Here is a 20,825-nt window from a genome sequence, read left to right as displayed (position 1 = left end):
AATAGGCAGCGATATATTTTTAACATAGCCACACATATTTTTCCAAACATCCTTTTCATCCATAGATGGTGGGGCATAAACACAAAGTAAACACCATGGGTTATCATTCAAGGGCTCATTCGAAATAATAGAAATAAATACCACCCCAGAAACAAATGATGGACTGCAAGATTAGATGTCATGATACCCCAAATCTGTAAATCCACTCATTCTGGTGGACTGGGCCTTCGTAAATCAATGACCCATAACTAGGCATTGATTCTAAAACTTGGGTGGAGATTGTTGAATGAGAAATCGTCTCTTTGGGTAAAACTTTACAAGGCCAAATACTTCCCCAAGGCATCCCTTTTTTATCCAAAAACTATATCCAAAAAAGGATCATGGAAATGGAATACTATTGCTGCTTTATTACCGGACCTTAAAAAAATAGTGTACTCTAATATTAGTAATAGATTAAATATTTTTTAGGGGCATGACCCTTGGATACAATCAATTCCTGAGTATGCTATACCCAAAGAAATCACCCCAATCCGTTCTTTCAATACTGTGCGGGATCTGATTTCTAATAATTTTTGGAATGTTGCATCTCTCATTAGTTGCTTTCCTCATACTTTCATTGATGCTATTTTGAGAACCAATATCTTAGATTATGATGATCAATGGAGATGCTCCTCTCTACTCAACTCGGGCCCAAGTTCATTGATGTGCCCACCTAGTCATTCTAGACCCATATTTACCAATTGGTTGCCTTTTTTTTTCTTCTGGAAACTTAATATCCATCTGAAATTTAAAATGTTCTTTTAGTGTGTCTTACATGCAGGATTGCTTGTCTAAGCTACTCTCTCGAAATGGATGTCCGTCAAGTCTACATATGTTTTCTGTGGTTCTTGTGATGAATCCATTTGACACATTTTTCTGTCATGTGATTGGACTAAACGTATCTGGGCATCTGGCCCTCTTGGATTGAGAACAGAGCTTCTCTCTAACTCTTCGTTGGCACATCTGTGTGCTTCTCTCCTTAAGTCTAAAGTGCTCAATAAACAATCTTCAATTTTTTATTTTTATTTTTTTCTATTCTTATAATTAATTGTTATTTTATATGAAATGTAAGGAACAAGATTCTTAAAGGATTGGCCAAGGCTGATCCTATGTTGGTTCTTCGGGAGGTACTGAAATAGCTCTCTAATATGAATATCCACCCCCCCCCATCCAATGCATCTCCACATATCACACACCCCACCTCTATAATATATCGGGTTTCTAACCCAGATTTACAGCTCCCTGGTTTAATTTGTGCAAACATATATGAACCTCAACCAAGATTAATCGATTGGGCTTTTTGCATTTTGCTAGTTGGACAGGGTGTTTTAACATCAAAAGGTTGTCTACCAACCCACGATGTACTGGAGGCTGAGTTATATGAACTTCTACAAGGGTGGAAACATGCTAAGAAGGCTAAAATCAATCTCGAAGATTTTTGGTGCCAACATCGGGAATTCCAATCGATCCTACAACCAACTGACCAAAAATGTCTACCATGGAACCTAGTTAAAGTTTTTTTTTTTTTGGTCAATTAGCGGATGCAACTGACACTCTTACTAAAGTTAGAGTTAGCTGGAGCAGGGATGGACTTGTAGTAGGATACAAAATTTAGCTCTCAAGGCCATATGGGACCAATGTGCTCACCCTCACTCTAACCATGCTGTACATTTCACCCTTTAAGTAATGTGTTGTTTTCTTTTTCATCAGAAAAAAAAAATGATACACCAAATCTCCCCACTTAGACCTCTAGAGCCAATGCTTGAAATAAACCCAAAGATTTTGAAACCTTGCAGAGATCTAGACAGAATTATTATATCAGCAATATTCACACATTTAGTTTCAATATAGAAGATAATATTTGGGTTATGAATTTGAAAATGAAAATTTAAAGCTCACATAGAGATAGGGACAATATTCTAGCACAAGATCTTCATAAATCCAAAGTAGATAGATCTCTGAGCACAACGGCAAGAAGAATGGAACAAAGCAAAACAAACTAATCCTATAGGAAAATGAATCGAGTTTCTCTCCACTCACGATGAATGGGATCCCATTGAGAGGGTATTTTGAAATTTACTAAAACCCTAGGAGGGGTTTGTGAGCCCTAGGACGGTGGGTGAACCGTCCTCAATGGGGTGGAGGAAAACTTTGTCCACATAAAAGTACATAAACAATAGTCTACAATTACAAACTAAAATAATACAAAAACAAGAAAAAAAACTGGTAAAATCACAAGCAAAAAGAAATGAAATCAAACCTAATTTCACCCAAGCGAGACGCAAGTCCAGATTTATCAACTGGAAAGAAACAACTAAGAAAACTGTTAAAAGAACTAGAATAGAAATATAGATAAAGGAGTAAAAAAAAGGCAGAGGGTATCATATTCATGGATTGCAGTCCCTTTTCTCTTTCTATCAAGGAGGGTGTCACTCGTCCTAACAGTTTTTTTTTCTTTCTATTTCTTGACTATTAAGGTGTGATTCTCTATTAACGTGGTCATCTTGTACACAAGGACCCTTAACTTATCTGAAGTAGCATGAGGATCCATAGATTTGGAGAGTAACTCAAGAGAGAATCGTCTCAAAAACTTCAATCTATCAAGTGAAATGAAGTAAAATTAATATTTCATCATAAGATAATTTAATAAAAGTGAGCAAATGAAAATATCGAAGTGCTTCGGTGGGACCTTCGCTTCGGTTCTTCTAAAGTAGACCTGGAGCTTCTTTCTTCTCCTACGGAGCCCTGAGAAAGTCACTGGTGGTGTTCCAAACTTGTTGCTGATTTGACCCTGCGTTGATTTTAATACAATCTATTTTAAAAATAAAATTTCATGTTGTTGGTTGTAATGGAATATTTTTTTGTAGGCCTTACATTTTTTTGTCTTATTGGATATTATTTAATCCAAAAATGACTGCTTTTATTTTCTAAATAACTGCATAAGAATTTTTGAATTCCTCCTTTATCTACATTGTGTCTCCACCTTCACATGTTTATCATGCAAAGTGTAAACTTTACTTCCAATTGGATACTTCGTTGGGAAATTTATTTTGCATTATCTACTTTTCTCATTTTATTTCTCTTTTTGTCTCCAATATTTTTGTTATCATTAAAAAAAGTAAAGGAAATGAAAATAAAGTTAAATTAATTTTAAAAAAAAAGTAAAATTTGTATTTTAAGGAATCGATTACATACATGCTTGTATATGAAACATAATCAACATTTTAATCATCTGTAGGCACACAAAAATCAAGTATTCCTATCAACAACTAAAGTGTTGACCGTGAATATTCATGATCTTGTATGAAACCTTTCACCTATAAGTAATTAAGATCTATCACCAAATATATGTATGATTTTTTTTTACAATAAAATCCTTAGTCATTTGATTATTTATTATTCAAAATTTAAAACTCAAGAAATTTGGTTAAAAATATGTGTAATTTATTTACTATGTCTAATAAATTTTTAGGTTAGTTATCCAATTATTGTTAGTGATGATTTCCCCTACAATTACATCAGTGACCCTTCAGCATAGACTTTACAGTTCATTGACAGTTGACATCTAAATAAACCCCTTATCAAAATTAATAAATAAATACAGAGAGCTTAACAAATGTGCTTACATCCATCATTAAATAAAAACCAAACCTAACGAACATAAATAAAAAAATCCAGTATAATGAGAATATTTTATCTCCGCTATATTTACTCAGACTCTCATATTCATAGTTTCTTTTCTAATTCCCCTAGAAAAAATACTTTCATCTTTCTTTCTCCCATGCTAATAATAAGTTCCTAAATTACTCATCTTCCCCTTCCCTCTCAAATGCAGTGTACTGCCCAGTGCATCACACATAAGAATCCAACCGTAAAAACATGGACAGTGGCGTCTTTTTATCCTCCCAAATGTTGGATGGACGGTTGGATTCTTAAATGTGGTGCATTAACCAGAGGATAAATTTGAGGCGGGATCCAATTCTCGTACGTTCAGTGAGCCACATAGATGACATCCACTATGTGGGACCCCCTCGAGGTGGATGCCATTTGTGCGGCTCACTCCCATTCTCGTATGTTCTCGTAAGTGAATGCAATCCCAACTTGATAAATTTTTCTCCCCTCTCATCCTACAACCACTCCAGTGGCACTCGACTCCCAATATGGATCCTCTGCTGCCGCCTACCCGTCCAACTAGCATGCAGGCTCACAAAGGCAGGCATGGACCCCACCGGACAGGATGCTCGGACAGTGGGTAGGATGATCAGTTCACCCTTGCCTGTGTGAGGCTGCACGCCAGCCGCACAGGCAGACGGCAGCAGAGGATCCCGATCCCTCAACTCCCACTCTCTCTCCGGCATCTCCCCCCCACCCTCCACTCCGCTACCACCTCTCACCCCACCTTCCCCTCTACTGTGAGCCAACCCCCTTGCAAGTCCCTCCCCTCTCCGCAACTCCCGCCCCACAAAACCCTAGGCTCAAAACCTGTTGGGCACTGGTAGACCGGCAATGCATTGGCGTCGCATATAACGTAAGCACCACACACTTTGTAATCATCGCATTGGTCTTTGGGTGCATACCAGTAAATATTCTAGCTTAATTTCGTTGTTCCATGTCGGCCAGCCATGTGAATCGCTAAAACATATCCGATTTGACTCACCATCAACCTCGACACCAGAGAATCTTTCTTAATGGAAAACGAGTAATACAATTCATCCACATTCGAGGTGAAGCTGAAGTTGAAGAAGTAATACTATCCATCTCAATGCACTTGATGGAATCTCCAATACTGTAGCAGAGCTTTCTAGCTAGCTTTTTGGGGGCGGTGCTGTGTTTCTTGTTGAATATCTCACCGCGACCTTTGCAGAGGGTTTTCTTGATCTTCTAATAGCAGCGTGAGCACCCAAGATCAATCAATCTTCAGCAATATCGTTGACACCTGCAACACAATCAGAAACCAAAGCCTTTGTATTTTCTTTTGTTTCTAGGAACCAGACAGCAAGAAGAGGCTCAATATTGTGCAATAACAAAGATAAAGTGACTGAGAGAGTGCATGGATCTGTTTGAGAAAATACAAAAGTTTAGAGATAGAAAAAGACCTGACATATTTGAATTAGACGAGACTGAGAGAGGGTGGGGCAGGGGTTGCAAAAAGGGTTGGCTCACGATGAGGGGAAGGTGGGCAATAGCGGGGCGGAGGGTGGGGGAGATGCCAGATAGAGGTTGCAAGATGGGGTGCCACTGGAGGGGTCTGTGGGTAGCAGATCTGAACTCCTGTGGGAGGGAAGGGAAGGGGGAGGGAAGACTAGGGGTAATTTAAAGATTTAGAATTAGTAGGTAGAGAAAGAGTTGTTAAAGTTAGAGGTTGCAAGATGGGGTGTCCACCATGGAGGGGTCGCTGGGAGAGAAGGGAAGGGAAGGAGAGGGAATACTAGGGGTAATTTAGGGATTTAAAATTAGTAGGGAGAGAAAGAGGGATCTAGATCTTCTACGGCGCAGCTGCCCTAGCGGCCTGAGCGGCGTAGACACAGCTACATGCGCAATGACCACCTTACCCCGGCTCAGGCAAGGCGCTCGGGCAGGGGTAAGGTGGTCATTGCACGTGTGGCTGTGTCCTGGGGATGTTTGCTTTTCATGGGGGTGGGCGGATCATTTCGCCCCCTCTGGACATGGGTGGTATATTTCCCTACATAGAACTTTTCTTTTAAAAAAAATCAACTGAGTAAGAAGGCGAGAACTATTGGGAAGTGATACAAATTTTCCCATGTATAATTCGTCAAAGAGTATTCCTACATCAGCATAGCATCATTACATGTAAAAACCCATCCCTAATTTTGAGCACCCGTAAATTTAAGGGTGTCAATCGTTTACTAAAACCAAATCAAACCATTTAAATCGAAATTAATAAACCATTTATTAATTGGTTTGATTTAAATTTTAAAAGTAAAATCATTTATTAAACAATTCAATTTGGTTTTGAACAGATTAAAATAGGAAAATTATCTCCTCCAGTTCCCAGTACCTGTAATAAAGGGGGGTGGACCCCACCCAGACAGAGTGTTTGGACAGGGGTACGATACCATTGTGCCCCCTTACTACAGGCACTAGGGGAATTGGGTTGGGCATCCAAGGGGACAAAGGTCCATTAAAACCAACTAGAATTGATTTGCTATTGAATTAATTATGCTTATTAAACCGATTAAAAATGGATAAGCCCTGACATCTAGTACGGTTTCTGGTGTTGTATAGTAAATTCACACCATGTAAATTAATCTAATATGGTTTTATTTCATAACTCACAATTTGAACCTAAAATGTCGTAGTTCAAGCCCAACAAAGATAGGTTCATTCCTAGTTGGACCCAAATTGATAACTAGAATCGACAACAAACCCGAAACTTAAACTCGAAAACATTCTACCAAAAAAAAAAAAAACTCGAAAACATTTAAAATCCGTTTAACTTGAATCATTTATTAATCAATTTAGATTTGAGATATTGGAAGTTAGAACCATGTTTTGGGTTTGGAAAAAGAACTCTGTCTACACCAGCACTTTCATGAGTCTCACTCTTTCCATTAGCATAGCCACAGTACAGAACAAAAAACGGATCAGGATTGTCTTTAGGGAACAGGGAACCCTAGGGCATTGCCAACCGTTGGACTATGTCGCACACATCCCTAGGCATGCGCCAAAATGTGTTCGACAAAGATCAATTGCTGGATGCCCCTGGCAGCACCTTGGGTACACACCTCCCTAGAGAAGAGCTAAATTCACAAAAAACTAGTTCCCTTTGGTTTTTTACCTTTCATGTTTTGAGTTCAAGGATTCGGATCCTCTCCAATGACGAGTATACCAATGAATGTCCAATGAGCATTCAACAGTTGGGCTGGTTGGATGCGCTGACAGGGCATACATAAGGATGTGTGCCAGCCAGCTCACCTCAGCCGTTGGATGCCTCATTGGAGAAGATCCCGATCCACTCATCGCAATCCAACCGATTAATCGATAGTGAGTGGCGACCGATGAGCAGCCTTGATTCTTGACTTGGGTGCCTGCACTCGTCATCACGAGCAAAGCAGGTGGGCTCCACGGAGTGAACCATCGTTGTCGTTTAGCTATTTCACGAGCGCTGCTTATGCAGAGTTTCTGCCTAGGATTGCATTCCTGGTTTGCAAAAGCCATGGCACTGAATCCGAAATTGCAAAAACCCAAGCAGAACCTACCAACTAAGTAAGCCGTTGTTCATCCCTCTGAGAAGTGAGAATCAGTCCCCCGAAGCACACTTTTCGCATATGGAATTGCCTGAAATCGTCGAATTTGCCCGGAACTTCGCCGTCATGGTTAGAATCCAGGGCCCTGTAAGTATTCGAGCTCTCTCCTCATCCACTCCATTCTCTTAATTCGTGATTCTTCAATTTTCTTCTTTCTTTTGATATTTCGGATTTTAATTCTTTTTCAGGACCCAAAAGGTCTAAAGATGCGAAGACATGCCTTCCACCACTACCAGTAAGTAAATTTTGTTCAATTAGTCTTTAATTGATTAATAAATTGTTGCCTCTGAGAGTTTGAAAGACCTTGAATTATCTCCGATTGGGTTTAGGTCCGGCATGACAACCCTTTCGGCATCTGGGCTGTTATTGCCCGATTCCCTCAGTGACTCTCCCATTCTGAATTATGTTCGGAAGTCTTCGTCTACGATGGCTATTGTTGTCACTATTGCATCAATTGTGGAGCCATTTCTATCGCTACCACATCGAAAGAACGCTGCCCAGGTTGAAGTGTTTTCTCTCTACGCCTTATGGATGTTTTCTAATGTATTTTCTAAAATGTTATTCCTGTTAAGAGGTCAAGGGTTTCACACACTCTCTCTATCGGGATTGGATTAATTGACTTGTTTTGTAATAAATTGATTGGGTTAATTGACCTGGTTATAACAAATTGCAGCCCCTCCCAGAGTTGATTCTTGGAGCACAAATTGATGTTATGGTAGAGGTAAAGTGCCATTGCTTATGATGTTGACGCCACCCCCTTGGGGCCACCAAAAAAAAAAAGGAGAAATATTTTGTTTGACGTTTTTCTGATTTGCAGCCCAAGATAAAGGCTGGGAGTCAGGTTGATGTTAAAGCTAAGGAAACTTCCCAGTGGCTCCAGTCTCAGCTTCTAGCGTTGGTATGCATTCACTGAACCTTCTTGCTTGGTAGTGCTTTAGTGTTACTTAGATTCATGATATGAAGTTCTAGTTGAGTTGCTAGTGTATGCGTCGTCATGGCACTTGCACATGCATTAAGGCGTAGGACCATGCTTAAGATGTGGTTTGTATTTTTATTGTGACAGAATCCACCATAATCTATTAATACCTTTTTCCCAAACTATTATTTTCTTTATATTTTCCATTGATCTAGGTTGAATTTTTGACTTGTAATATATGTTGACCTTGTGAATCATTTTGTTAAGCTGAAAAATATGATGTTATACTCGCATAAGATGATGTTAGCGCCTTTTGTGACCAAGATATTGAGCTTCCAATATGATAATTCTGAACTTATATATGTGAGCAATTTGAAGATTTTTCTTCTTCTTAAGAATAGCAATTTGATGACTTGAATGCGTTAGGGATACCATGTATCACACATCTCATGGACATCTTATTACTGATATTATCAGAAAGATATCACAAAAAAAGTTTATTTTTACTTAACTGTTAAAAGTACCTATCAAAGTAGGATTTGTTAGAAGTGTCCTCACGACCTAAACTTTATGCTTACTTTGGGAATGGTACTTCTTTACTTTTGCTTAGCAAGGTCAAGCATCGTTTAGAGTCTTTGAGTCCTTTAAATGAAATTTAGTGGGTAATCCCAATTCAGATTTTGCAGTACTACATTATTATATCCTTTTCTATACATATTGCTACTTATCTATGTATTAGCAACAGAATAGTTTTCTGCTTCGAAGCAAAACAATAATATTTGTTGCAATATACAAATTTATTTGCTTCACACCAAAATGAGCTTGATAATCTTATGATAGATCCTTGAATGCGTATTTCTCAGGTGCTGTTCAAGTGTTGCTTATATTCATGATAATTGACTTGAATTAGTTTGTGATTGTTGCTGCATTACTATTCAGCTATAATACAATCTGTTTCATATAGGTGGATGTTCCTGCATCTTCCCTTGCTCTCCAGTCGCTAATTGAAGCTCCTAGTGGCTCAATTGAGCATGGCTCCTGGGATGTTGGTTGGTCTTTGTCCACATCGAACAGTGGTCCTTGGGCTTCTACAGATGCTCTTAGAACAAAGGTTAATCCCAGATGGTTTATTTGTATCTCTCTGTCATCAGATGCTTGGCTTGTTTAAATTTTAGTTGCATCTTTCTCCTCTCTCTATAGAGTAGAACTAGAAAAAATAAATACAAATGAACTGAAAACAAAATACATGACAGGAAGTTTGCTATATCTGGATTTTACTTTTTTCCTTAGGAGGCTGTAAGCTGACATGAAATTCTAAGAAATGTTTGGTCAGTCTGGTTTTGGAGCTCAGTTCTCAAGAATGGCTCATGGACTAGTATAAGAGCTCCTTTGATTGAGGTCATTATGGGAAAAATAAGCCAGCAATGATATTATAGTGTAATGATTTGTAACAGTCGACATCACTTCAACTCCAATTATGGCCGGAGAATAAAGTTTATAGAGATGGGTTGCCACTTTGTCAATGCAAAAATTTCTAAAGAGACATGCTATTTTTTATTGGACCAGTATCAGTGAGTTAACATTTTTCATGTAACCCTTTGGCCAAAGCAAGTTATAATAAAATATTTACAAGTTATGCATGGAATTATCCATCATGCTGCTTGAGTTGGAGTGTGATTAAGAGTCATACTAAAGCGTAATAGTTGGAATTTAGTTTGGGCGCCGTTGTAATTATTCTTCTTACTCTTAGTACATCCAGCTGTTTTTGTTGTAGTTGTCTTTATTGTTATTGCTAGTTTATTTTCTCTTATTCCCCTTCCCTCATATTGAAAAGATCTCCTAGTAAAGAAAACTGGCTGACCAACCTAGAAAACCTCTTCTCTATTATCATGGACACAATATTACCATTACCTTTATGATGCAGATAAAAAAAGGAGAATGTTAATAAGATTTAAAAAAAAAAGGTATAGGATAACAAGGGTTAGAGAGGACTACTTAACTCAATGGTCAGAGAGGACCACTAACTCCGGATCTCTTGGGGACTCACTCAACCCAAGTGTGAGACTCACCACAAGAGGACCTCAAACTCACAATGGGGCCCACCATGGCACACACCAACAAGTTCCAAAAATACAAATTAGCCATTTTACTTCTAAGCTAGAGGATACATATATATAGGGGACGGGGAAAAGAGCCATTGGAATACAACTGTTGGAAATGTCTTGGAAAGAGTGCATTTGAGAAAAGAGCCATTGCTTGAGAAAGACATTGAAAGAAAGGGAGAAATTAGAGTAGGCATTAAATGGTCATCATCATGACTATATTATTCTCCCCCGCTTTGAAAGAACTCATCCTCGAGTTTGAGACGGTGACTAGAGCGGCAATTCAATCATTGGCCATGTTCTCCATTGTTGAGTGTGCTTCTTGATTTCGGATCGACTTTGTAGATTTGCTTGTCACAAGATTCAGAACTTGCTCTAATACCAAATTGATGTAGCTCAAAAAGGTAGAATGCTAATAAGATAGAAAATGTAGAAAAGTACAGGATAACAAGGGATAGAGTTTGAAGCGGTGACTGGAGCGGCGATTTGATCATTGGCCATGTTCTCCATTGTCGAGTGTGGTGCTTGATTTCGGATCAACTTTGTAGACTTGCTTGTCACAAGAATCGAAACTTGCTCTGATACCAAATTGATATAGTTCAAAAAGACAGAATTCTAATAAGATTGAAACTGAAGAAAAACACAGGATAACAAGGGTCAGAGAGGACTACTTAACTCTAGATTGTGGACTCACTCAACCCAAGTGTGGAATTCACTCACCGCAAGACAACCTCAAACTCACAATGTGGCTCACCATATATATATATATATGTAGGGGAGGGGGAAATGAGCTGTTGGAAACATCTTGGAAAGAGTTCGTTTAAGAAAAGAGCCTTTACTTGAGAAAGACATTGGAAGAGAGGGAGAAACTGGAGGGAGCATTAAATGCTCATCATGACTACATCATTTTCATTTTTATTATTATATTCTTATTTTGTTATTCATTATACTTTGGAAACAGCCTCTCTGCGAAAGCAGCGGTAAGGCTGCATACATTATGACCCTCCCTAGACCCCGCAGTGGTGGGAGCCTCGTGCTCTGGGTACACCCTTGGTTATTCATTATGCATCAGCGGAAAACCAAAACCATACAAAATGAAACTGCTGACCTGCTGATATTCTTTTCTCCATAAAAATGGATATTATGATTCTTGATTATTCTGGGTGACTTCCATTCCATTTAAGATTCAACTACCTATGTTACATGAGAAACCCATTTAGGTATTCCATTTAAGATTCAACTACCTTTGTGAAAGCTTTCCAACAAGTCCAAGATTGCTTAAATCTGATTTATATTGAAGGAGTTATGTACCGGTCAAACTTAATTTGGTGTGCGCGAATGTTGTCAAAATCGCTCTGTATGAATATATTTTTTTGGACATCAAAACAAATGAATATTTTACTGCACTTTTGGTTTTTAGCAATGTTTTACCATATTAAGATTTATGGAATTTTTAGATTTGAGAAAAACCCCAGCATTAGAAAGTTGAAAATTGCACCTACCACTGAAAATCCAGTTTTTGTTCTTGAATTAGGGGGTTGGCTTTTTTTCCTTTTGGAATTTGATTTTTTAACTATTTTTATTGGATTCAAATAGGGGTGTATTTGCTTATTTATGAATAATATCTTAAGTAAATGAAATACACTTAAATGATATTAGGCATAAATAAGTATCTGTCCTGATTGCTGGCACAAATAAGTGTCTGTATACCAAGATTTCCAAGTATACCAGATTTCCCACCGAGATCTCGCCTAGAACTCGAGATCTGGCACTCATATAAAGGAGATTGGGTCGAGATGTCGTGGTGAGATCTCGACCGAGAAATTGCACTTTGAGAAATCGTATAACAACTCGTCTCGACTTCCTGAAAAATCGAGATCTCGAACTATGATAAATCATACATCTAACAGTGTTTGTTACAAGGGTCAAAAAGTCAAATATATCGGAGTCAACAATACATTAGCAACAAGTCACCCCTATGCCCGTCCTAGAGTTCTATACTCCTAGTATTGAAACGAGTGCCGGGATGGATCAAATCCACTAGCAAGTTGCCGCTGCCGAACCAAGTTAGCTTTCGATTGCATCACATAAGCTGGTCATCTCACCCCTATGCCCATCCTAGAGTTCTATACTCCTAGTATTGAAACGAGTGCCGGGATGGATCAAATCCACTAGCAAGTTGCCGCTGCCGAACCAAGTTAGTTTTCGATTGCATCACATAAGCTGGTCATCTCATAGTATGGTAGAAGAATTGCTCGAAGTCATCTACAAAAGCCATATAAACTGAATCATCAACAAACTAGAGGTACCCTAACCTAGTGTATGGATCTCTAAACGGTGCAGAACTCGAGCGAGAGCCACTACTATTGGATGGTGCATGTGGAATTGGAACATTCATGTATTGTTGGGGGGCTGGGAACCAGAAGATGCTATCCACAAAATTTGACCCAATGTGTGACTAACACTCGTACTCAGAAACATAGGGTAATGAAGATGAAGAGCTAACCTGCCCAAACTGACCATACCCAGTATAATGACTATAGTTGGAACCGGTGCTCTCCACGCCATATCCATATGACGGTGCACCCCATAGTCCCATGCATACCACTCTCCTCCATTCATGCCTCTGAGAGTGTCAGTCAAGCTCCTGACACTGATGTCCATGCTATCATCCTCAGGTGGTGGTATGAATCGAGGATGTGGGCCTCTCGAGTAGCCTGCAGATGGTGCATGGGTGGGGGCACATGCACCGTGGTCCTCATCCTTTGTGGCATGAGTATACTAAGTCTCGCCTATGAACGCATTGACTCCGGGTCAAGCTGGTACTAGTACCTCTTACGATAATCCCATCACCATTACCATCACCATCCTCATCACCCCCATCACCACTATCACTGGAATGCGACCATTCGGGGTTCTCATCATCCCCGACAGCCTAAGACTCAAAAGGTTGGGTTGTTTGTGAATGCACACGTCCCTTGTGAGATGGCATATACTCATCCACATTGGTACCCATCTAACTAGCTATGTTGAGGTCAGGCTTACCCCCAACCTGATCCTTGACAAGGTCACCTCGGTCCTTCACCCATTGGATAGGGGGATCATCCTCATCATTTGAGTCAAGATGGAAAATGTTGTTGCCCTCCATGCCTTGGCGTATGTGCTATTTCCTCAGTCTCATGTTATAGACCAACTGCTTTAGTCGTTTGTGACCCAGTCGGTTTCGTCTCTTGGAGTGGATCAGTGAGAATATACTCCAGTTGCGCTTGCATCCGGAGGCGGAACAAGTCTAAGAAAGCACCTTGATTGCTATCTTTCTCAAGTCAGGTGAGTATTTCCTATCTAGTACTCACCAATCAACTGCATTAGAAATTTAAAATATTAGGATTACTTATAGGTATATAATTCAATGAAGACAAGATAACAAATAATACAACGGACCTACCAGCGTTTGCAGATTCTCTAACAATGATTCATCAATCCCAAGGTGACGCTTGTAGTGATACTTGGGATTGAGATGGTATCCTAGAAATTACATAAATAGCTTGTCAGTGCTTATGAATATGTATGGAATGTAAATTAAGTATCTTTAACTAAACATATAAAACCCATCAGATTTATGCAGTGGATGCATCAAGTGCTTCTCCCATCAGTCCTCAATGATTTTAAGGTACGCCTTCTCACCTCAAGTTATCGTGCCTCTCACACGATGCTTTATTAGCTCCATGGTAGCATACAGGTATGGCAAGGTAGGCTTCTTCTCTGAGTCTACCATCCTCAATATCCTTACCACTAGGTCCAATATAAGAAGGACCTTCTTCAAGTCCTGCTAGAACTAGTCACTAGAGATGGTTGCCTGGGCTGCCTTACCCCCATTGTCTGCAGATTCTCAATGCAATGGGCTGCATATGCTGTCTAAAAGAGGTAAGGAGTCTGATTTTGTCTCTCCATACTACCCTCTATCTAGTTTGATTCTGTCTCTAGAGCTCCACCATGCCCCTCAACTACCACTGACCTACCTATCTCTTTAGAAAGATACACGTTCATGCAGTCAGCAATCCCAAGTTCCTTATCTATTGCCAAGTTTGTTTCTGTTTCCCATCGTCTTTCTTCTCTTTGTACTTTTTCTTTGTCATTATCTACAAAATTTCATGAAGCATTAGTTCATCCTGGGTGAAAATTAGGTATGGATGTGGAAATAGATGCTCTTCGTAGTCATCAGACATGGTCTCTAGTTGACTTGCCTCTAGGTAAGGAATTTGTGAAGTATCTTGGGTGTATGCTATCAATTATCTTCCTGATGGTACTCTTGAGTGGCTCAAGGCTATTTTGGTTGTTAAAGCTTACACTTAGACATATGGTGTTGATTATTTGGGACCTTCTCACTAGTTTCCCACCTTAATTCTGTTTGTGTTCTCATTTCTTGTATGGTGACTTACTTGAAGAGGTTTATGTGGAACAACCACATGGGTATGTTGTTCAAGGGGAGCTTCATAAAGCTATATATGGTCTTCAGTAGTCTTTGAGAGTTTGGTTTGATAAATTGAGCAAGGTGGTTATTGGCTATAGGTTCATAAAGTTGTATTCAGATAATTCTGTTTTTGCTTATCGCTGGGATTCCAAGGTGATAGTACTAGTTTATGTCAATGATATTATCATATCTGGACACATTTTATCTGGTATTGAAGGTGTTAAGGTCTACTTACAAGTTACAACAACACATCCTGATGAAGAACTTGGGTGCTATACTGCTTTCAGATTTTTTCCTGGAATAGCTTCTTCGGACCAAAAAGGGTATCAGTCTGTCTTAGCAAAAGTATGTCATTGATCTTTTGTCGAAGACTGGCATGTTAGGTTCCAAACCTGTAGATATTTTTATGGATCCTCATCAGAAACTTGGGGTGTGTGACGAGGAGGAGTTTGTTAATAGGAATCAATATAGGAGATTGGTTGGTAAACTTATCTTATAATGATTGGGCTTGACATTTCATATGCAGTTGGTGTTATAAGTTATTTATGGAGAAACCCAAGCAAGCTCATTGGGAGATGGGTTGTCCTATTTTGAGATATCTTAAGGGTGCGTCAGGAAAGGGTCTCATTTAGAAGCCTTATGGTCATATTGAGCTTGTTGGATGTTGTGATGCTGACCGGGCTGGTGCTAAGGATGATAGGAGGTCAACTACTAGTAACATTACTTTTGTTAGGTGGTAATCTTATTATATGGAGGAAGTGGCTAAGTCTAGTGTTGAAGCATTTGGTTTTCCAGTCAACAAGCCTATAGAGATGTATTGTGATGATCAGGCAACTATATATATTGCTAGTAATCCTATCTTCCATGAATGGACTAAGTTCATTGAAGTCAACTGCTGCTTTGTCAGAGATGATATGATGCGGAAGTTGATCTCCATTCCATTTGTCAGCTCTGTTCAACAGCTTGATGACTTGTTTACCATAGCCTTGTTTAAAATTTTGTTTCTTCGCGGTTGTTCCAAGCTAGGGCCGCTAGGCATGTGTGATATTTATCCTCTGGCTTGGGGGGAGTGTTAAAGTTTTTGCAGCATATTAGCTATTGTAGGGGGTCTTTTGGGAATATTTCTTTGTACGAGGGTGGGCCTTGATACAACGGTAAGGTTGCTCTATTGTGACCAAGTGGTCACGGGTTTGAGTCTGGAAACAGCCTCTCTGCAATAGCAGTGGTAAGGCTGTGATCACTGGGTACATTATGACCCCTCCCCAGACCTTGCAGTGGCGGGAGCCTCATGCACTGGGTAAACCCTTTTTTTTAGGGGCTATTGGGTAATTGCTTATGTTAGAGGGCTGCTTGTAATTAGTTGTATTTTAAGTATTATAAATATACTAGGTGGCTACAGTTGGGGCATTCAGTGTCTACCGTATTGCCTTCTTCTTTCCTCTTCTCTTGGTTTGCACTGTTGCATTGTGTAGTTTTGATATTTTTACAATTGTTATTATTATTATTATTAACATTATCACTTTCATTATTAATTATTTACATTTTTATTTATCATGCTCCTCTGGCCATTAATATCCATATATCAGTCAAAAGATGTCACTTGAGTGATTGAATAAAAGGGATAGATTAAATGACATATATCCCTAAGTTACCTAAAAATTCTCGTTCCTCACTTTTTTATTAGGTCCTTTTTTTTCTCTTGATAGACCTTTCTGCTTGAACATAATTTGTTTGCATACACCATCTATGTTATGCATCTTGACAGATAGGTACTTTTTAAAGCCCCTTTTAGGCTTGTATGTTATGCATCTTGACAGATTGGTACTTTTTAAAGTCCCTTGTAGGTTTCTTCTAAAATCTCATACTTCATGTGTTTTATGTGATTGACTTCACATTTCAACCCATCCAGGTTGGACATGATGGATCTTCATTACAGAATCAAATGCATCCAGAACATGAACCAAATAATCACCGTCATATGGCCATGTCAGCTTCTAGACTTGCTTTTCTTGGAGTTCCTTCGATTAATTCTGAGGTATGATTCAGTTATTAGCCATCGCCATGGCCTTTTTGGTTTTACAGTTACAATGAAATTCACGATTTTTTTTTATTCCAAGACATGGTTCTCTGCATGATTTATTACTTAATTTTCAATGTCACGAGTATGAGAGGGTGAATCATGGTTATTCAGGACCTTCTGGATATTGGTATCTCACCGCCAAATAAGAGGGGAGATCTTCTTCTGGCAATGGGGTCTCCTTTTGGTGTTCTCTCACCTCTTCACTTCTTTAATAGGTATTGCCATCAAACGCCCACCCCAGACAGATTTACTGGCTTCATAAGCTAACTTTCACATCCCCTAATAAGGTAACACTGCCAGGGTTGTTTGGCATTGATCTACTAGGGGATACAAAATCAGGAGTGCTATTTAAATCGAGGTTGCTTGCAACATAGGAAAATTGTGAAACTTTATTTTTGATGTTGACTTGATTAGAAACCTGAGATTTGTATTACCCATCTCAGGAATAGACTCTTTCTGTATAGTGCTCATAGATTTTCAAGGCACTGAATAAATTTATGTTTTGGCATGGCCAGATCCTGCCACAGGCTGCCAAATGAACACAATCCAACTGAAAACCTGATTAGGCTACCAAACCCTGCCTATGAGGGACGGGGTAGGATGCTCAAGAGTTCTGGCTACTTGTTTGACCTGCCTTGTGGCCATTCCTAATCCTGATCCAATTCCAGGACTGTGTCCTGTTCTTTTCATTACATTCCAAATTGACAATTACATGGTATCCCTTGTTTCATGGCAAACAATATTTGTGAAATGTTTGGATTCTGACTCCTCCCATGTTTCATTTTGGTTTGCATTGTAGTGTGAACTGTCTTGTGCTTTGGGATCTTTTATGTGAATTTTTTGTTGCTTGAAGCAGTATATCTGTAGGATCTGTTGGGAACTGTTTTCCATCGAATTCTTTTAACAGCACACTACTGATGGCTGACATTCGGTGCCTTCCTGGTGTGTCATTATTTCTTTCTTGCATTCACAGAGTCATTCACGTTGCTGCATTCTCACTCCATTTTGATACTAATTATGCTAGGGATGGAAGGTGGTCCCATTTTTGATCAACATGCACATCTTATTGGTATCCTAACCAGGCCTTTAAGACAAAGATCTGGTGGTGCTGAAATTCAGGTACCCTGGAAGCATTTGAATATATTGTTATTTAGTTATTATTCATCTTTAACAGACTATGCACGCTCTAGTTATGGATAACAGCTAGTATAACAGCTAGTGATTCCATGGGAAGCCATAGCAACTGCTCGGAATGACTTGATGTCAAATGAACCTCAAAAGTTGATGAAAGGGATACCAGGCAAGGAGAATTTACAGATTGTAGGGAAGGCATGTTCACTAAACAATCAGAATGCACGTGGAACCTTTAACTATGTTCATGATCATCTAAATTCTGATTGCTCTCCACCAATGCCAGTTGAAAAGGCAATGGCTTCTACTGTTCTTATTACGATTGATGATGGAGTTTGGGCTTCGGGTGTCTTACTCAACAGACATGGCCTCATCCTCACAAATGCTCACCTTTTGGAACCATGGAGATTTGGCAAAACAACAGTACAGGGTGGAAGAGATGGAGTCACATCAAAAGCAGCATCCATCATCTCTGAGAAACCAATGTCTCCATGGCATAAACACATTGCTGGTCCAGTGAAACTTCATAGTCTGATTCCAAAAATGGTGAAAACATCAGATATTTCTTTTGTTGATGAGCATGATAGATATAAATTGGACTCAATTTACAATAGCCCCAAAAGAATACGTGCTCGCGTGGATACTATGGGCTCCTGGATTTGGTGCGATGCTAGGGTAGTGTATGTTTCTAAAGGACCTTTGGATGTCGCCTTACTGCAGCTTGAGTCTCTTCCAGATCAATTAAGCCCAATTACTCCGGACTTCGCTCGTCCATCTCCAGGATCAAAAGCATATGTTATCGGACATGGACTCTTTGGACCACGATGTGGTGAGAGACTGATACTGCTGTTTCGATGTTCTCATTTTCACTGCCTAAAGAATATCTGCTTTCCAGCTTTGAGTTTCTCCCTTAGATTTTGATTATTGACTTCCTCTTTTGTTTTGCATCAGATATCTACCCATCCGTCTGTGCTGGTGTAGTTGCTCGGGTGGTGGAAGTACAGGTGCCTTTCTACACCAATGGTGGTAGTCTGCAAAAGAATGGATCAAACATCTTACCTCTAATGCTTGAAACTACTGCTGCCGTGCATCCTGGTGGGAGTGGCGGTCCCGTTCTCAATTCAGATGGGTATATGATTGGACTTGTAACAAGGTACTATGACAGTGCAAGGCAACAATCTCATACATTAACAACTTCATGCACAATGAATAAATAACTCATATATCTAATGAGGGGCATCATAATGTGGATTGAATTAACAGTCAGAAGTTGCAGTAGTTGCTGCCAGTGGCTTCTGCATGTGTTTGTGTGGTTACTTCCAATTCACATATGATGAAAGGAGATTTTGTTTTGGAACCTTCTGTTGCTTATCTTGATGTAGTGGTACCATTAGCAGGCCCAACTTAGGCTGGTGAAATGGTAGTAGTAGACTAGTAGTACATTGGTATTGTGCAACATATATTATAGAGATGCCACTGGTTGGAATTGATTAATCATCTTAGTTGCATAAAGCATTATCGCAATTTGTAAAATTTTCTCATCATCTAGATTGAACTTCAATCCTTAATGGGATGTTTTCTTGTTACAGCAATGCAAGACACAGTGGAGGAACAATCATACCCCATCTTAACTTCAGTATACCTTGTGTGGCTTTAGAGCCTATCTTCAAGTTCTCAAAAGGTCAATTAGCTCAGTTCTTTCATGCACATAAGTGATGTGATCTGACAACATTGTTATTTATGCTCAACAAGAAATATTTGTGAAATCTAAGAATAGTTGTTTTCCTGTGGCAGACATGCAGAATTCATCAGTTCTACAAGATCTTGATGAACCAAATGAACGCATTTCTTCTGTATGGACTTTGATGCCTCCGCTGCCTCCCAGCCCTAAGCCCCAACTTCCTCATCTGCCACATACTCCATCGGATTCGCAAGAAGAGAGCAAGGGTTCTCGTTTTGCTAAATTTATCGCTGAAAGACATGGTGATGTTTTCGCCAAGTCAAACCAGCTTCTCAAAGTATCAAAGCTTTCTAATGAGATTCTACGCAGTAAATTCTAACTATATCGAAAATCTACTGTGGTCAATTGGGAAAGTGGAGCTTCTGAGGGAAGCTAATTGGGACCAACCTCCACTGCTCCTGTGATTTGTTACATGTTTCGGTCTGTACCCACCAGCTCAATGTCCCTTCCTGTAAGTTGTTTGTGGTTGGCAATGAATTTTGTAACTTATAACTTATTATGCTTTTATTTTTTATTTTTTTTCAAATTGAAGAATGTACTTGTTAATTACTCTTAGAAGCAATAGAATAAGAAATTAGCTGAAAGAAATATATGAAATAGGTGAATAAATTTTGTCTACGTTTGTAAATGACTAAATGTTAGAGGGTAGATGTGTAGCATATAAAATAGCTTTATGTGCACAGGTTCATTGCAACTAACCAGATAGGTAATGGTCATGGGATCCTGTTTTCGCAGCATGCTTTTAGAGAGTTTAAGTCCCTATCCAACTTGCTACTGTGCTTCTGTGCGATGGTGCTAAATTATATGGAAGATTGTATGAAATTACACGGAAGTTTGGGGCGTATCTGATACCAAACCAATAAGAAGTTCGATCAATCAGGTTCGATCGGTCCAATCAGGTCGGCATGTTTTTTGACACCCCTACTTTGGCAACAAGCAACATGGGGTCGTTGTGAGTCTTGTTGGCGCTACGTAGTTTGAGCATTTCAGTGTTTGGGGGTAGACATCTGCATGAGTGCATGACTAGCCTTGTTTTTTTTTTTTTTTTTTTTTTTTGGTTAAAGGTTAATCTATCTA

General features: G+C 39.3%; 1 protein-coding gene across 3 annotated transcripts; it reads left to right on the top strand.

Annotated features, from left to right (window-relative positions):
• The first annotated feature begins 7,174 nt into the window (after positions 1-7,174).
• On the top strand, positions 7,175-20,478 carry LOC122651745 (glyoxysomal processing protease, glyoxysomal). Of its 3 annotated transcripts, none has more exons than XM_043845266.1 (14): positions 7,175-7,394; positions 7,496-7,542; positions 7,637-7,808; positions 7,981-8,028; positions 8,125-8,205; positions 9,188-9,334; positions 16,733-16,831; positions 16,988-17,091; positions 17,733-17,818; positions 17,901-17,995; positions 18,092-18,836; positions 18,959-19,160; positions 19,597-19,688; positions 19,802-20,478. In XM_043845266.1, exons 1-14 carry the CDS (start codon positions 7,329-7,331, stop codon positions 20,065-20,067), a joined length of 2,250 nt encoding a protein of 749 aa, XP_043701201.1. In that variant the 5' UTR covers positions 7,175-7,328; the 3' UTR covers positions 20,068-20,478. The 3 variants fall into 3 exon arrangements, with proteins under 3 accessions (XP_043701201.1, XP_043701199.1, XP_043701200.1); XM_043845264.1 differs by having other exon boundaries at positions 16,706-16,831; XM_043845265.1 differs by having other exon boundaries at positions 9,188-9,335; positions 16,722-16,831.
• Positions 20,479-20,825: the final 347 nt, after the last annotated feature.

This window comes from Telopea speciosissima, chromosome 2 (assembly GCF_018873765.1).
Source record: "Telopea speciosissima isolate NSW1024214 ecotype Mountain lineage chromosome 2, Tspe_v1, whole genome shotgun sequence".
NCBI lineage: Eukaryota > Viridiplantae > Streptophyta > Magnoliopsida > Proteales > Proteaceae > Telopea > Telopea speciosissima.
This window is presented reverse-complemented; position numbering and strand designations above follow the sequence as displayed.

Bases quoted from the DNA above. Each gene is read 5' to 3' on its own strand.
- LOC122651745 (XM_043845264.1), top strand. From the start codon at position 7,329: ATGGAATTGCCTGAAATCGTCGAATTTGCCCGGAACTTCGCCGTCATG. The intron at 17,819-17,900 runs GTGTGTCATTAT...TAATTATGCTAG, and splicing joins TGACATTCGGTGCCTTCCTG to GGATGGAAGGTGGTCCCATT. The intron at 18,837-18,958 runs GTGAGAGACTGA...GTTTTGCATCAG, and splicing joins ACTCTTTGGACCACGATGTG to ATATCTACCCATCCGTCTGT.